General features: G+C 39.8%; 2 protein-coding genes across 2 annotated transcripts; one reads left to right on the forward strand and one right to left on the reverse strand.

Moving 5' to 3' along the window:
• Nucleotides 1–2915: 2915 nt before the first annotated feature.
• On the reverse strand, nt 2916–8011 carry LOC133447357 (uncharacterized). The gene is made up of 6 exons (XM_061726030.1): nt 7939–8011; nt 5992–6078; nt 5209–5326; nt 4993–5049; nt 4363–4550; nt 2916–3481 (listed from the first exon to the last, which is right to left on the reverse strand). The coding sequence occupies exons 1-6, from the start codon at nt 8009–8011 to the stop codon at nt 2916–2918; spliced, it is 1089 nt and encodes a 362-aa protein (XP_061582014.1).
• Nucleotides 8012–11522: 3511 nt separating this feature from the next.
• Nucleotides 11523–13996, forward strand: LOC133447358 (protocadherin gamma-A10-like). The gene has a single exon (XM_061726031.1). The coding sequence runs from the start codon at nt 11579–11581 to the stop codon at nt 13994–13996; it is 2418 nt and encodes an 805-aa protein (XP_061582015.1). The 5' UTR covers nt 11523–11578.
• Nucleotides 13997–15551: the final 1555 nt, after the last annotated feature.

Genomic DNA, 15551 nt, shown 5'->3' on the forward strand with positions numbered 1-15551 from the left:
AGCCAGATTGGTCAACAGTGAGCCATCCTCAGAGAGCAGAGAGTGAATGAACCTCTTCTGCCCATTCCTCTGTTCCAAATTAAAAAAGAATTTAGAAGGGGCGTCCATCAACTCCACGCCCTGGAAGCGGGACCTGACCAGTGCTCCCTGTGCCTTTATACCTAGCAAGTCAGCCAATGATTTCTGCTTCACTTTAACACTTGCGGTATAAGTTTGATTACCAGTTTGTTCAGCTAAACGCTGGAGTTCAATTATTTCTTTTTCAAGTTCTACCATTGAGCGAGTTATGTCCCTTGTGACACAGAAAGTATATTCCTGACACAGTTGTCTTATTTGTGACTTGCCAAAGTCCCACCACTGTTGCAAAGAGCTAAATGATGGTTTTGTGTTCTTGAAATCCTGCCAAAATAGTCTAAAAACCTTTCTAAAATGGCCATCGGATAACAAATTATTATTAAAATGCCAATAAGAGCTTTTAGATTTTACAGAGCTTAACGAAAGAGAACAAAAAACCAAACTGTGGTCTGAAAAACCAACTGGGATGATCGCACATTTCCTAAACAAACTAAGTTGATGCTTAAAACCATAAAATCTGTCCAGTCTAGCCAAAGTCAAACGGTTATTGTAGGAGTGAACCCAGGTGTATTGCTTCTGTGAACTGTGAAAGTTCCTCCAGACATCAACAAGCTCATTCGCAATCATCAGTTCTATGAGTCTTCTGCGTGAGGGCATGTGTGGCTCTACATGATTTCTGTCCATTGCATTTTCAGTGCAATTAAAATCACCTCCCAAGAGTAAAAAATCTTCAGACTCACAATTGCCTAGAGCATCATTTAATATATTCAAAAAAAGCATTCTATCCACTGGCGTGGTGGGTGCATAAGCACAAAAAAACACAAAGAAATTGTTTTCAAATTGGGCTCTGATTTTTAGAAGTCTGCCCTTGACTAATTCCTCAGTCTGGTAGGAAATAGGAGTAAAGGTCCTAGAGAACAGAATCGCAACACCACCACTATTGGATGTGTTATGACTTAAAATAGACAGGCCATCAAACTCACTTGCCCAGTCAGCAGCAATTGAGTCGTCAGTGTGAGTTTCTTGAGCAAGAAGCACATCAAACCTATTCTTCTTAATCGTTTCAAATAACAAGGCCCTCTTAATTCCTTCCCTGGCCCCATTTAAATTTAAGGAAGCAATTCTGATTTCTCCCGTCATAAGAAGAAAAAAATATAAGAGTTGTGTGCACACCATCATCATAATTCATGTGAAAGATAAACTAGACATCAGACATCACTATTCAACAAGACATTAATTTTGGTCATTATCTTTTTGAGACGGTAGCACTCTGGATTCGTAAAGCAGCCCTCACTCAAAAAAGATCTAGTTTTCGTGAGGAACTGCTCCACATCAGGGAAGTAGTCGTCAATCTGAACATTTCTCATATGTTTTGTTTTTTTCAAGAAGGATCTTATGTCTTCCACACTATAATCGCAACTAGAAAAACCACTCTGACGTAAGCTGCATTTAACACTACAGTCAGAAAAATCACTCTCATATTCATTATCTGTGCCGCTAAGGTCAGCCAAAACATCGTTCTTTTTAGTCCTTTTAGGTCTCTTTCTTTTGGGGGGCATCTTAAAAACAGTTTCCTCTGTATCCATGAGGGAGTCATCCAGAGACGCAAGAACTTGGTCAAAATTGGCCTCAGAGACGCTGCTCTGCGAGTTCTGTATGGATTGACTCTCAGATTCTGCATCTACTGCATCATCTAAGGGAGAACTTTGTTCTGCATGTAGGCCTACTGGCTTATCAGTCGGGTTTACCCCGATAACCTCTTCCCGCAAAAGGGACGCATTATCTGCCCCTACCGACTCGGCTGAGGCAGACGAAGTCCCACTGGATACAGCGGGTGCCGCAACAGCAGACGCACCCATCTCGGTAGCCTGCTCAACCACCACAGCTCCATTAGGCGTTGTCCTATTAGTGTTTCCGTGATTTTTTTTCACATCACTAGAATTCTCTTTCTCTTTAGGACACACACGAACAAGGTGCCCTGTTTGCCCACAACCAAAGCACTTCATAACACCTGTTGAGGCATAGATGGCATAACTAAAGTTATCCACCTTCACGTTTAGACTTAGGTCCAAATCATCCTTGTTGTCTTTCAAGACCATGAATACGGAGCGCCTGAATGACACTACATGACTCAGTAAAGGGGATTTGCTTCCAATTGGAATCTTTTTAATTGCGGAAACCAGTTTACCATGCCTTGAAAGGATTTCAACTAAAACCTCATCTTTGATAAAAGGAGGAACATTAGATAAAGTCACTTTCTTTGATGGGGTTGATAGAGGAAGGACAGTATGAAAAATGCCATCAACCACCAAACCCCTTTCAACCAGCTCATTAGCCATATCAACAGTGCACAAAAACATCACAATAGCATTGTTCATGCGGGCCGCTGACAAAATATTGCCATGCCCTACAACTTCTCCTGCTGCCAAACTGCAAACCTCTACACTGGCATTCGATGCTATTTTAACAGCATGACGCCGCGTGAGTTTTTCAAAACTCTCCATACCTGAGCGGCTGCGACCACGCCCGGGAAGCAGACATCCAGGTAAAGCAAGACAAAAAAGACAAACAACAAACTCCACGCCAGTATTGCTAACCCAAAAAGAACCAAAGCTTAACACTATAAAGAAATGAAAAAAGATACAAATAAAGAAATAGAAAAGATAGCAAAAAGATAGAAAACAACTGTCCCTGGCACAGCTGCCAACAGTCACACTCACTCAAACGCTCAGCCCCGCCCGCTCACTCCGACATGCTCACAGAGAGAGAGAGAGAGAGAGAGAGAGAGAGAGAGAGAGAGAGAGAGAGAGAGAGAGAGAGAGAGAATTATGAGCAGTCTTTCACTCAGGCAAGGAATGATGCACTGCTTGGTCCTCCTCTTCATCATAATCCTCCTCTTCGTCCGTACTAATGTCAGAGTCAGCGCTGTTCACCTCATCAATGACATCTGTACTTCTGAGAAGATTGACAAGATTGACATATTTTGAGTGAAGGAACAAAAACTCTCTTTTCTTGGCAAGCAATGCAGCACGGGCTCCTTTGTCCTCTCTAGAGGACACCGACGGCAAACTGTCTGGTAAGAGGCATTTCTCAACCTCTACAAGCTGCTTCTCATAGAACAGCTTGCCTGCCATGCATTCCTCCGACAAGTACTCTCTCTCTTCTGATGCCCTTTCGGCGGTGTTCAACAAAACAAAAAGTCTCTGACATATCTGTTTGACAGATATGTCCGCATCTTTTTCGGAGTGGACCATGGTTGACCAGATGGGGTTGTCAATCTGGATGACTTCATGGTACACCAAGGCGCTAGATGTTCCTGTGGAGTTGTACTCTTTGACCTTGTTCTTGATCTTCTGGCCAACCACATTGATCTTTTTAGACAATCTGATGGCTATCTTCTGTCCATCTGAAAAACAAAGGATTCATACATTTTCATTATTTATTCAACCATTAAAATTCACATTGAGACTCAGGTCTCTTTTACAAGAGAGAAGAGGCAAATAATAGCACACACCTCTGACAGTAACCTCACATACAGGACAACATTTGTTAAGTACAGTACCCACTGCCTATAAAGCGCAAGGAGTAACAGGAACGTCAAATAAAGTAAAACTAAGCAACAATCTCTGCTACTAAACTAATATAAAACATGTGCTACTGTATATGTCAAAGCAGGGGTGTCTGGAAAATGTGCCCATGGCATCATTTTAAAAATCACTAGAATCAAAGAAGCCACTTTTAGTTTAGTCTATAAGTCATTCCAGGGTTCCTCAAAACAACAATCATAACAAAACAATGAGTGTCTTACGCCTATGCACAATGCCCAAAGACAGGCAGTGTTGCAACAATGACATAACTGGGTAGAGTGCCCAGCAGATGAGGCAGATTTTACTCTGAAAAGCTCTGCCTTCCATTAATCACCAAAACCTGGAGGCATAATCTTACTTTCCCTTAGAAGTGTTTGAGTGCTTGGTTAAGTCAGAAATTAGTGTGCATGCACGAAACAAGGAGATCGCTAACCCTAACCCTCGCTGAAAGGAAAAAACAAAAACAAAATGAATAGCCAATTATTATTCTAGATAGAGGTCTTCAAGATCCAAAAATACCCGGGGTCCGAACCGAACCAGGGCCAGTTCGGAGTAACCCTCATGTGTCTCGGACCTCAGGTAATGACTGAAACCCGAGAAAACCCGCCGATTGGCCGCCACAGCTGTCTATCAAAAAGACAGCCCCCCCCCCCAGCAGGACGATTTTTTTGTTTAAATGACAATTGATAGATTTACTTACCAGCATATTTTCTCACCAGGCCGCATAGGAACCTGCGCTCCAAGACCAGCCTGTACATTGCCTGCAGTGCGTGCTGCCGTTTCTTGTCATCTATGGCACTAAGGAGGTGTCTAGATGCTTCAGTGTTTAAAGTCCATCTTCCCCCAACATGACGTTTCCTCTCAATTGTCTGAAGCTGCCTCTCTGACCTGTAAATTGAATGTAAGCTGTGACATGGATGTAAGCAGTGACATCAGTGGCAATGCCCAGCTGTAATTCCCAAGGAAGTGGAAAAATGAATTGAATGTTGTAACGTCAACCTAGTGCAACATTTCAAAGTACACATTTAAAAGCATGAGCACAAACTAGACAGCTGGACAGCTTCCATTAAGAAGTGAAGACATTTTGCCAGTTGTATGGCAAAATTAAGAGCCGTCCCTGATAAGATTAGTGAAACTGTCTCTTAATGGCCGGAGATCTAACAATCGGCCCCAAACATTAATTTCCCTTCATTGTCTATGGCGTTTTTAAAACAAATACAAAAAAACAAACATTACTCTCAAACACTATATAGTCCGTCTACTGTTAAGAGCGCTTCTGCCCAATACAGAAGTAATCACCACACAAATGTACAGACTAATGTGTACTTACTTTTCCAAACGTGCTCTGAGCTCAGGATCAGAGGTGGCCATGCGGTTCAAGACTTCCCTGGGAAAAAAAGACAAAATTTGTTCAGTGGGACGTCAGCTGATTCATTAATTTACATGGTACCCTTACCATTTATGGTACTACACTACAAAGATGTGCTTGCAACATGTAAGACATTTACAATGATAAACAGAAACATGTTGTGCTGCACACACTCACAGATGCTGGTGTTCCAGTAGTTTCTGAACATAGTCCTCCTCCCACGTCCAATCAATCGTTTTCTTTGCCTCCGACTTATAATGTTCTGCCCAACGCTGTACATCCAGCTCGGTGAGGCCTTTCAAGAAAACAATGTAAGTGTTAAATAGGCCTACATTCTGACAGCACTCATTGACAGTGTGTGTACTCAGTAACAGGAGTCTCCATGTCTCTCCAGGTCTATTAATCAGGAAATGCATTTTCAGGTCAGAACAGCAATTCACGGAGGACACAGGTTAAACAAGTGAAATTGGAAGTGATAAAGAAATGAGCTGACATAATGGGAAGACTAATTGAAGCCAATACATGGGTACTCTTGTGATTGGGGGAAATTGTCGACCCACCTGAAAATCTATTTTCGGTTTATTAAATAGTGGGAGAGACTGGAGGCTTTCTCAAAGTGGGTGCAGCGACAAAGTCCAGGGGTGATCAAGTTTATCAATAGTGATCAAGTCAGGGACCAGAAGATTCAGTAACAGCTTCTATCGCACAGCAGTCACACTCAAGAAATTATCTTTTGATGCGATATACGTTTTTTGCTGTCTTGAGTTAAGTGCAATAACAGCTGCAATTACATGATTATTGTGCTATATAAATGTAAGGTTACCTTGGGTGAAATGAAAACGTTTTAACCTGGGGTGCCCCAAGCCAAAAGTCATTTTCAGTTCTAAAATGACTAAGGAGCATCCCCAAATACCATGTCCTTGACGATCAAATTTGAGGAAAAAATAAAAAATAAACTACCTGTTTGTTTCATGATTTCAGCAATTTCTGTCTTTGCTTCCTCTTCAACTGAATTGGTTTTCTCAGCTTTGGAACACAGGGCTTTGGCTATAAAAATGAGAAATGGGACATTTACTCATGTGGTTTCACAAATAGACTAAAGTAATTCACTTTTAGGTTTTCAACACAGGTTTGTTAACATGCATCTTTTGTGTTAGATGTCTCAAACTCTCTAGCCAAACATTGCATTATTGTCACAGGTGTAATACATGGCCGACGGTTATTTTTTTTTTTATTTTTCGTTTATTTCGGCATGTTTATATAGACACATTTCATCTCCAGAACATTATACATTGCATACTCAGCACATGACGAAAAGGGTACGGGAGAAGCTGACGCTTATCAAAGTCCCGCCCCGTTCTATGTAACATTCATGATCACATCAACAACAGAATTCAGTAAGATACATAGTTTACCACATAGCAATTTGTCTAATTTCATCCTTCACAGTCCAGATAGCATGTATGTTTGTACACGTATCCAGTCCACTCATCCTGATCACCGTTCCTGTGATTTACTACTGTGTCCACTGTTCAGTTATTTTTATGTCCAAGCCTCTTTTTGCATGCAATCCACTTTGCAATGGAGGTGCGTGTGTCAATGCAGATTTTGATTAGTCGCCGTCCTCTGGCTCTCTAGCCGCCTTTGCCCCCTCCGCTCGTACTGACTTCATCTCTTCCCGAGCTTTGGACACCTCCGACCATACATAGAGCTCAATGTCACACACACACATTTTATAGTGACTTTGTTTTGTTTCCATGTTTTGTTTCCATGCCAGGTGTTCCAGTGCTGAATTTCCCACATTGCCATTGTTTTGTACACATAGCCAGACATTGCCTTCCTGTACCTAGGTTTGATAATCCTTCAATAACAGTTTCTTTAACCCATGTTTGAAAACAGTTACATTTCTTGCTAACTTTAATTCATTGTTTAGGCTATTCCACATTTTCACACCAGCTACTGACAAACTATGGCTTCCCATCGTTGTCCTTATCTTTTTCTGTTGAAACTGCAGCAAGCTGCGCATGCTGTGAGGACCTTGACTAAGAGTGAACAATTTCTGAACATTTACTGGTAATGCCGCCTGTGTTGCTTTGTAAATTGTTTGTAGCATCTGAAAATGAAGTATCTCTCTCAGTTTTAGATATTTCGTCTTTTTGAACAGTTCGTTCGTATGTGCCCTGGCTGGGACAGAATGAATGATGCGAAGCGCTTTTTTTTGCAATTTAAATATTGGTTCTGTAATGCCCTTGTAAGTGAAACCCCAATTTTCTACACAGTACCTCATATGTGGGACTATTAGTGCCGAATATATGGTCTTAAGCGAGTTTAAATTGAGAGATTTCTGCAATTTCCACAGAATAGACACACTCCTTGCCATCTTATTTTGAATTATTTTTACATGTGGTCGCCATGTCAAGAGGTCATCCACTAATATACCCAGAACCTTATGTTCCCTCACTCTTTCTATATTGTATCCATTAACTTGCAAGTTTATGCTTTTCTTTACATTATTTCTCCCAAATAACATGAATTTGGTCTTTGCCAGATTTAGTGATAATTAAACCATGTATTTAGTTTTGTCATTTCTCTGTTAATCGCTTTTTCCAGTATATTCAAGTTTAAAATCTGGTAAGTCGGCGGTTGATCCAGGTTTCTGATTATTCCCACGTTGAGTACAGAACTGAGACTGAAGAAATTACCCCTCTCTCTAATATGCTACTGTAGTCACTTAATTCAATGCATTTAATTCTGACTGGTCGTAAATGTTACCGCATCTAACCTGTGGTACATTTTCTGAGAAATTCCACAGAATCCTTTCAAACACTATGCCAACATTTTAAATTTTAGTAAAATATGGGAATGCTGGATCTAAGATCAGAGGAAAAAAAGCATACCCTTTATTACCTTGGTTTCTTATTTTTTCACTGTAGTGTAGCAGTGCATCGGTCAGCAGGTCAATTCGGTGGGATGGGGTCATTTCCTTTGTCACTTTTCCGAAGCGACGTAGGAATGACCAGAGCATGTACAATCTCTGATGTCACGTCAAAAACTATTATTTGTAGTTTAAGTGTTGCAAATTCACATTACAAGTCATGTTTTAATAGCAGAAAAAAAGACCGCATATCCACGTACAGCGCGCGTCGCCGCGTACCCTACGCCGTAGGCTCTGCGTTGGTGTAACGCAGAACCATAAATCAGCCTTCAGTCGCGCTGTGAGCCTGAACCTGCAGCTCGTCAGCCCCTCTCCTCCTAGGAGGAGAGGTTATGGAGCGGGGCTGCCAGTTATTCATTGCTGGTTCGTTTTGTTAACTCTGAGCTTTGTTGGTTGGTTTGTTAGTTTGCTGGTGGTTTTGTTCTGAACACTTTTCTCTGTGACGTCGGGTCCCTCCACCGAGACACAACTTTTGCGGTATGCGTTCATTGTTATGTCTAAAAATGATGCGCAGTGCCCACCCAATCAGGAACGGTACAGATATTTTGGGATTTTTTTATATATAAAAAAAATACATGATTTCACACAATACATGCGCTGGGTGACGCCTCCGCTCCGACGTCGTTGCTACGGCAACCCGTCAGATCAGTCAATGATGTGGCCCAGTCTGAACAGAGCCAGATCCGATATGGACACTTGCTAAAAACAGTGTGGACAGTCAGCCCTGAAAATCGGATATGAGAAGGAATCAGATATATATCAGATTTGCCTGCAGTCTGAACGCGGCCTTATTTTCTGCCATAAATGATAATCCAATTAGCAGCTTTACTGTTTGCCAGCATTCCATCCAAACATTGTCCATATTCCTATTCAGGGACACGGGGATCTTCCAGAGCCCACTCAGCTCTTTGTGAGTGAAAGGCTGGGCTACATCCTTGACAGGTTGCCAGTCCATTGCAAGGCCACATATAGACAATAGAGACATATAGAGTTTGAATAAAGCATTCAAGTTATTGTCATGTTAAATATTATATTTCACTGTAAACATCTGATGGCAGCTCTCCAGATATTTTTAATGGGCTTTGGTTGAACGAGCTGGGAGGCAAAACTGACTAAGAAGCATGCAGGCGTGTTCCTGTCGGCTTGTTGAGCAACATGGCTGCACCTGCACGAAGAAACGCCATAGACTGTATATAACAAGAAAAAGAAAAACAGGCTTCAACACCGATGGATCACGTGACCTAATGCTTCTTCCATTGTTTTATACAGTTTAAAAGGGAAGTTAGATTTTTGGCGCTTGATTATTTGTAGCGACCTGTTTTGAGGCGCCAGGAAGTTTGAATGTTGGTGCCTCGGTAGGCCCTGGAGCCAGTGCTGGGACCATAGCTGTCAAGTCTCCTGTTTTGGCCGGGAAACTACGGTATAAGGGTGCCAATAATTGTAGAACAGGTGATTTTATGAAGAATATGTATTTCTTAGTCAGGGAATTTTTTTCCCCCTTTAAAATTCACTTGAGTTGAAGGTTACATTTTTCTACAATGTTCACTGTGATAGTATGCTTCTGCAATAAAAATTAAATTTATTTTAAGGCTTTTAACACATCTTAACCAGGGATGCCAATAATTATGGAGGACACTGTAGGACAATGTATTACTCTGTTTGACAATTCTCCATTTGACAAATGATTTGGTCATGGCCAGTGAGGTCTATTTGTAAAGAAAATAGACATTTAAATACATACATTTTCCTCTAAATTATTTTCCTTCTCCAAGTATAAAATAGGTATGGATTTACACAACATAATACCATCTCTTTTTTTAATTTGTTAAAAAAAAAGAAATTAACATTTTCAGTACATGTTAACATATATCTGTAATATACCATAGTGCTTGAAAGTGCTTGAATTTGACCTCCAAAAAAGTGAAGATTACACTGTACATCACTGACCAGAATATCATGGTAATGACCTCTTGTGTAGTCACAGTCCACAATCAATTATTTTTGTAAGCTGTTTGTGTTATATGCCATATCTCAATAAGGTATAATTTGAACATTAGAAAATACCAAAAAAGCGTGTTTTTTCCTACCAGGACATTAACTATGTCAACACTTTATGCACCATGGAGGAAACAATGGAGTCATGTCACCAGGAAAATTCCCAAAAGTAACTTCTGAGATCGAGAAGTAACCCTCAGGTACGTAGGGCTCCTTCTTCACCTGGAAGATTAGACACTTGTAACTGCAAAGCTGTTTAGACTTTTCTACGTTTTAACACAAGGTATTTATCAAAGTTCTGCTATAACGTCAAGGTTATTCTAAAGGTGTATGAAATTAAATACAATCAAGCTATCACAAAAAACCCAAAGCTCGGAAGCGCAGCACTAAAGATATGTAACTTTTTGCATTCTTTGCTTTTTTTCATTGCGGGTAATTTTTGGGGCAAAATGTAATTTCCGTAACAAACAAACACTCTTCTATAAGTGACTGTCGATTTCAGGAATGAGGGGAGTGGCTGGCCCTTTCCAGGCTATTAAAACAATTGAGGTTACTGTCAGGCTTATTTCTTATAACATTTAATGCTTTGCAAATTGTAATTTCAACAGTTTATATGCTTGTTGTGACCTATTCATATATATTTTATAAATGATACAAATTATAAGATTACTGATCAGACTTGTTTTTGGAATAAATATTTTCATTGAAAATTCTTGCCATTTTCTGTGTCTTTAAGAATATTCCAGAACATTATTCAAATGATTGGTGCTTAGATAATGTGGTATTTAAGGAATCAAATAACGCTGGCATTAAAAGACATTGGATTTTGAAAAAAACAGAAGAATTGTTAAGTCATTACAAGATTTCTGATGCTGAGACCTGTGAGACCTGTATTTAACACATAGTTGTACAATCTTGTATATGGCTTGTCTGTTTTGAGTTTAGTTTTTGATGCTATACTTTAAACGTGTCAATGCAGGACCTGACTTTCTGTAACACTATGGCACACTGAATTTTTCTTAGTTCACAAAGACAAACAAAACAAACAAAAAGAACAAAAACTGTATTTTAATAACAAACCTAACTCCATGTGAGTACTCTGATGTCTCTGTCCTTGGTGCTGAAACTATTTTAATATTTACATTTATAAATGTGTTTGTGTGTGTGTGTGTGTGTGTGTGTGTGTGATGGGGGGAATGTGTATGGTGTGTGTAACCATAGCCAACCAAATAATATCAATCAATTTTTGTGAATGCTTAATTGTACAATATAACACATTAGTAATGGTTGCCTTTTTGTTCTATTTAAAAAAAAAACTCTCTTTGCCTGACAGTGAAGGAAGAAAAAGTAAGAACGAATATAAGCTATGAGAGAATCATCTGTGTATGTGGTGAAAAAGACTCATGGTGCCGCTAGAGGCTAGCAGAAAAGTGGTACAGGCATCTCCACCCATCATTGGAGCCCTAGTCAATTTTATTTTTTCAGAGGAATACATTCATTTTGCGAAATCAGTGGCGATTGCTATTCTGTGCGAATCGCCTCGGTTTTGGAAAAGTCTTATGTATCTGTGTTAAAACGATATAATTCACAAACGGTGGAATAATTTGTTTTCCGAGAATGGGAGACAATGGATTTTTGCTTTCTCCTATCCTCTGCTTTTCTTTTTTTATTGTTGCATTGCATTTCGTTCATGGGGATCTGAGCTATTCTTTTCCAGAGGAGATGAAACGAGAATCTGTTATTGGAAATATAGCCAAGGATCTCGGGCTTGATCAGAAGACTTTATCATCCCGAAATGCTCGTCTGGATTTTGTGGGCACTCGGAAGCGCTACTGTGACATTAACATGAAGACCGGGGATTTGATTACGTCGGAGAGAATTGACAGAGAAAGCCTTTGCGGCAAGAAAGCTTCGTGTGTTGTGAATGTGGACCTTGTGTTAGAAAACCCTTTACAGCTCCATCGTGTTAGTCTTCATATTCAAGATGTGAACGACAATTCGCCAAAATTTAAAACGAATTTGATTGAAATGGAAATAAGCGAGTCGGCAGACAAAGGTAACCGTTTCTCGATCGAGCAGGCCCACGACGCAGATATAGGTCAAAATGCTGTTCAAAGGTATAATCTTGAAAAGAACGAGAACTTCATTCTTGCTGTCGACAGAAACAAGGTTGAACTAGTGCTGGAGAATAAACTTGATCGAGAGAATGAAAAGGAAATTAATTTTCTTCTCACAGCTTTGGATGGGGGCTCTCCTCAGAGATCAGGTACAGTAGTCATACACGTCACTGTTCTGGATGCAAATGATAATGCTCCAGTTTTCAGTCAAGACGTTTATAAAGCCACTGTACCTGAAAACTCTCCTACAGATACAATAGTCATCCGCATTACTGCAGTGGATGCAGATGAAGAGTTGAATGGCGATGTAATATATGACTTTGGTCACTTGTCCGACGATGATATAAATGTATTTTCTATGAATCGCCAAACGGGAGAAATTAAAATAACCGGTATCATTGACTTTGAAGAAACAAGTTTGTATGAAATGAGAGTAGAAGCCAAAGATGGTTTAGGACTGACGTCATATGCAAAAGTTATAATAGATATTACTGATGTAAATGATAACGAACCAATCATTTACCTTAAATCCCTGTCTGACCCCATACCAGAGAACGTGCCTCTTCACACAGAAGTGGGTATCATTAACGTGCAGGACACAGACTCTGAGATGAATGGACAGGTCCGCTGCTCCATTCAGCAAAACGTCCCCTTTAAGTTGGTTCCTTCCATTAAAAACTATTATTCTCTGGTGACCACAGGACAACTGGACCGTGAATTAGTGTCTGATTACAACATTACAATCACTGCTACTGATGAGGGCTCTCCACCTCTGTCCTCCTCTAAAACTGTTCAGTTATCTGTAGCTGACATCAACGACAACCCACCTGTGTTTGAGGAACAGTCCTACAGTGCATATGTGACTGAAAATAACAAACCTGGCTCCACTTTATGTTCCGTTAGTGCTCGAGACCCCGACTGGAGACAAAACGGTACAGTGATTTATTCTCTGTTACCTGGTGAGGTGAACGGTGCCCGGGTGTCCTCCTATGTATCTGTTAATGGAGACACGGGGGTGATCCACGCTGTGAGATCGTTTGATTATGAACAGTTCAGGAGTTTTAAAGTTCACGTGATGGCCAGAGACAACGGATCTCCTCCCCTCAGCAGCAACGTGACCGTCAGTGTGTTTATATCAGATGTGAACGACAACTCTCCTCAGATACTGTACCCCGCCCCAGAGGGCAGCTCCTTCATGACCGAGCTGGTCCCCAAAGCTGCACATGGAGGCTCTCTGGTGTCCAAAGTGATAGCAGTGGACGCAGATTCCGGACAGAACGCCTGGTTGTCCTATCATATAATCAAATCCGCTGATCCTGGACTTTTCAGTATTGGTCTCCACAGCGGAGAGATCAGGATCCAGCGGGACATTTCAGAATCTGACAGCATGAAACAGAATCTTATTGTAGCAGTGAAAGATAACGGACAACCCTCTCTGTCTGCCACATGTTCCATCTATTTATTGATTTCTGATAACTTGGCTGAGGTGCCAGAACTGAAGGATATTTCTTATGATGAGAAGAATTCCAAACTAACATCGTATCTGATCATCGCACTGGTGTCTGTCTCCACCTTCTTTCTGACCTTCATCATCATCATTTTGGGCGTGAGATTTTGTCACAGAAGAAAACCCAGACTGTTGTTTGATGGAGCAGTTGCCATCCCTGGTGCTTATCTCCCTCCTAATTACGCAGATGTTGACGGCACAGGAACTTTACGCAGCACTTACAATTATGACGCCTACCTGACAACAGGATCCAGAACCAGTGACTTTAAGTTTGTTTCATCTTACAATGACAACACGCTTCCTGCTGACCAGACTCTGAAGAAAAGTAATTCGGACTTTACTGATCCTTTTGAAGAATTCGGGGCATCTGACGAGGTAGGAAATCCAAATACTTCAAACCATGGGTCCTAAACTCCAGTCCTCGAGGGCCGCTGTCCTGAATGTTTTAGAAGTGTCATTGCTTCAACACAACCTGATACAAATGACTGTCAGTAACAAACTTCTGCGAAGTTGATGTTAAGCTGATAACGATCTGTTTATTTGGACCAGTTGTCTTGAAACAAGGAAACACATACAACACATACAGAGACCCTCTTTGACCGGAGTTTGACACTTGCTCTACACTGTATGCTTCATTATTATTATCGTTTTTAAATGCTTGACTGTTCACGTTTTCGAAAACATAAACGTTTCTCTGAAGTTTACGTGCTTTAACAACTTTTTCAAGCTATTTTTTTAAGACTGATTGTCTTTAAAAAAAATTATAGAATAATTTGGTATTTTTACTTCAATCAAATTTATGTAAAAAAATGAAAATGGTCAAAAATGTATAAAGTGGACTAAAAGTAGTGGGCACATTTCTTCGTGCGTCTAATTGAATTAAAAACTCATCCTTAAAAATTATAGTTTTTTTTTCTTAGGTTAACATTGACATTCAGTCCTGAGCAATACAATACACAATAACCTAATTTTCACTGATGTTGTCAAGGCACTGTCACCGAAAAGTGTCAGGAGTATGTCGGAAAAACTTTAACCACAATACTTTCCATTTAATGTGTAATTCATGTTCAAAAATAGTTCTCAGCGGATTCCGGCTAACTCTTTCATTATGACAAACAAGGGGACCTGTCCATGGTCCTGGAACATCAAACCAAACAAAAATCAAAACACACACAGCACAACACAAAACACAAACCAAAACAAAAAACACACAAAATAAAATAAGACCAAAAAACAACATCAGGGGCTGTAACTGCGTCCATTTTTCTTCTTCATGATTTATGAATTTTACATACACAAATAATTGTTGCTATCAGAGCAAATGTTTTCCACAATGCACTAGCTTGCAATTTTGTTCTCTCAGGTCGCACACATTATTCTATTCATGTACAAAACACAAACCAATGTGTTAATGAATAAAACAAATTTGAAGTATATATTCAATTTTTTTTCTCCTCCTCGTGGATGGTCAAATTGCATGCTCGATACTCTATATCTATGTAGCTTCGAAAAGCTTGGAAACAAAAATTACGTACAAAGATCCATTGGAATCCATATATATATATATATATATATATATATATATATATATATATATATATATATATATATATATATATATATATATATATATATATATATATATCTGTGTGTGTGTGTGTGTGTGTGTGTGTATTTACAAGAAATTCATAAAGTTCTCAAAGAAATTCAACGCTGCAGTACCTTCTATTTACTGTACAGTATCATTCAGAAGCTAACTCAAAAATGAACTATTTAATATCCAATTTTGCCCATAAACGAAATAATTTTTTGTCTTCACTATTTTGTGGAAAACACCTTTGTATCACACGGATATGACATCTGCGTGTGATACGTGGGAAAAACACAAATGACAATGAAAACTGTCGTTTTTGGATTTTGATACTCCTTGACTTATTTTAATTGTCAATACAAAAAGGTTACTTAC

Source organism: Cololabis saira, chromosome 7, assembly GCF_033807715.1.
Source record: "Cololabis saira isolate AMF1-May2022 chromosome 7, fColSai1.1, whole genome shotgun sequence".
Classification (NCBI taxonomy): Eukaryota; Metazoa; Chordata; class Actinopteri; order Beloniformes; family Belonidae; genus Cololabis; species Cololabis saira.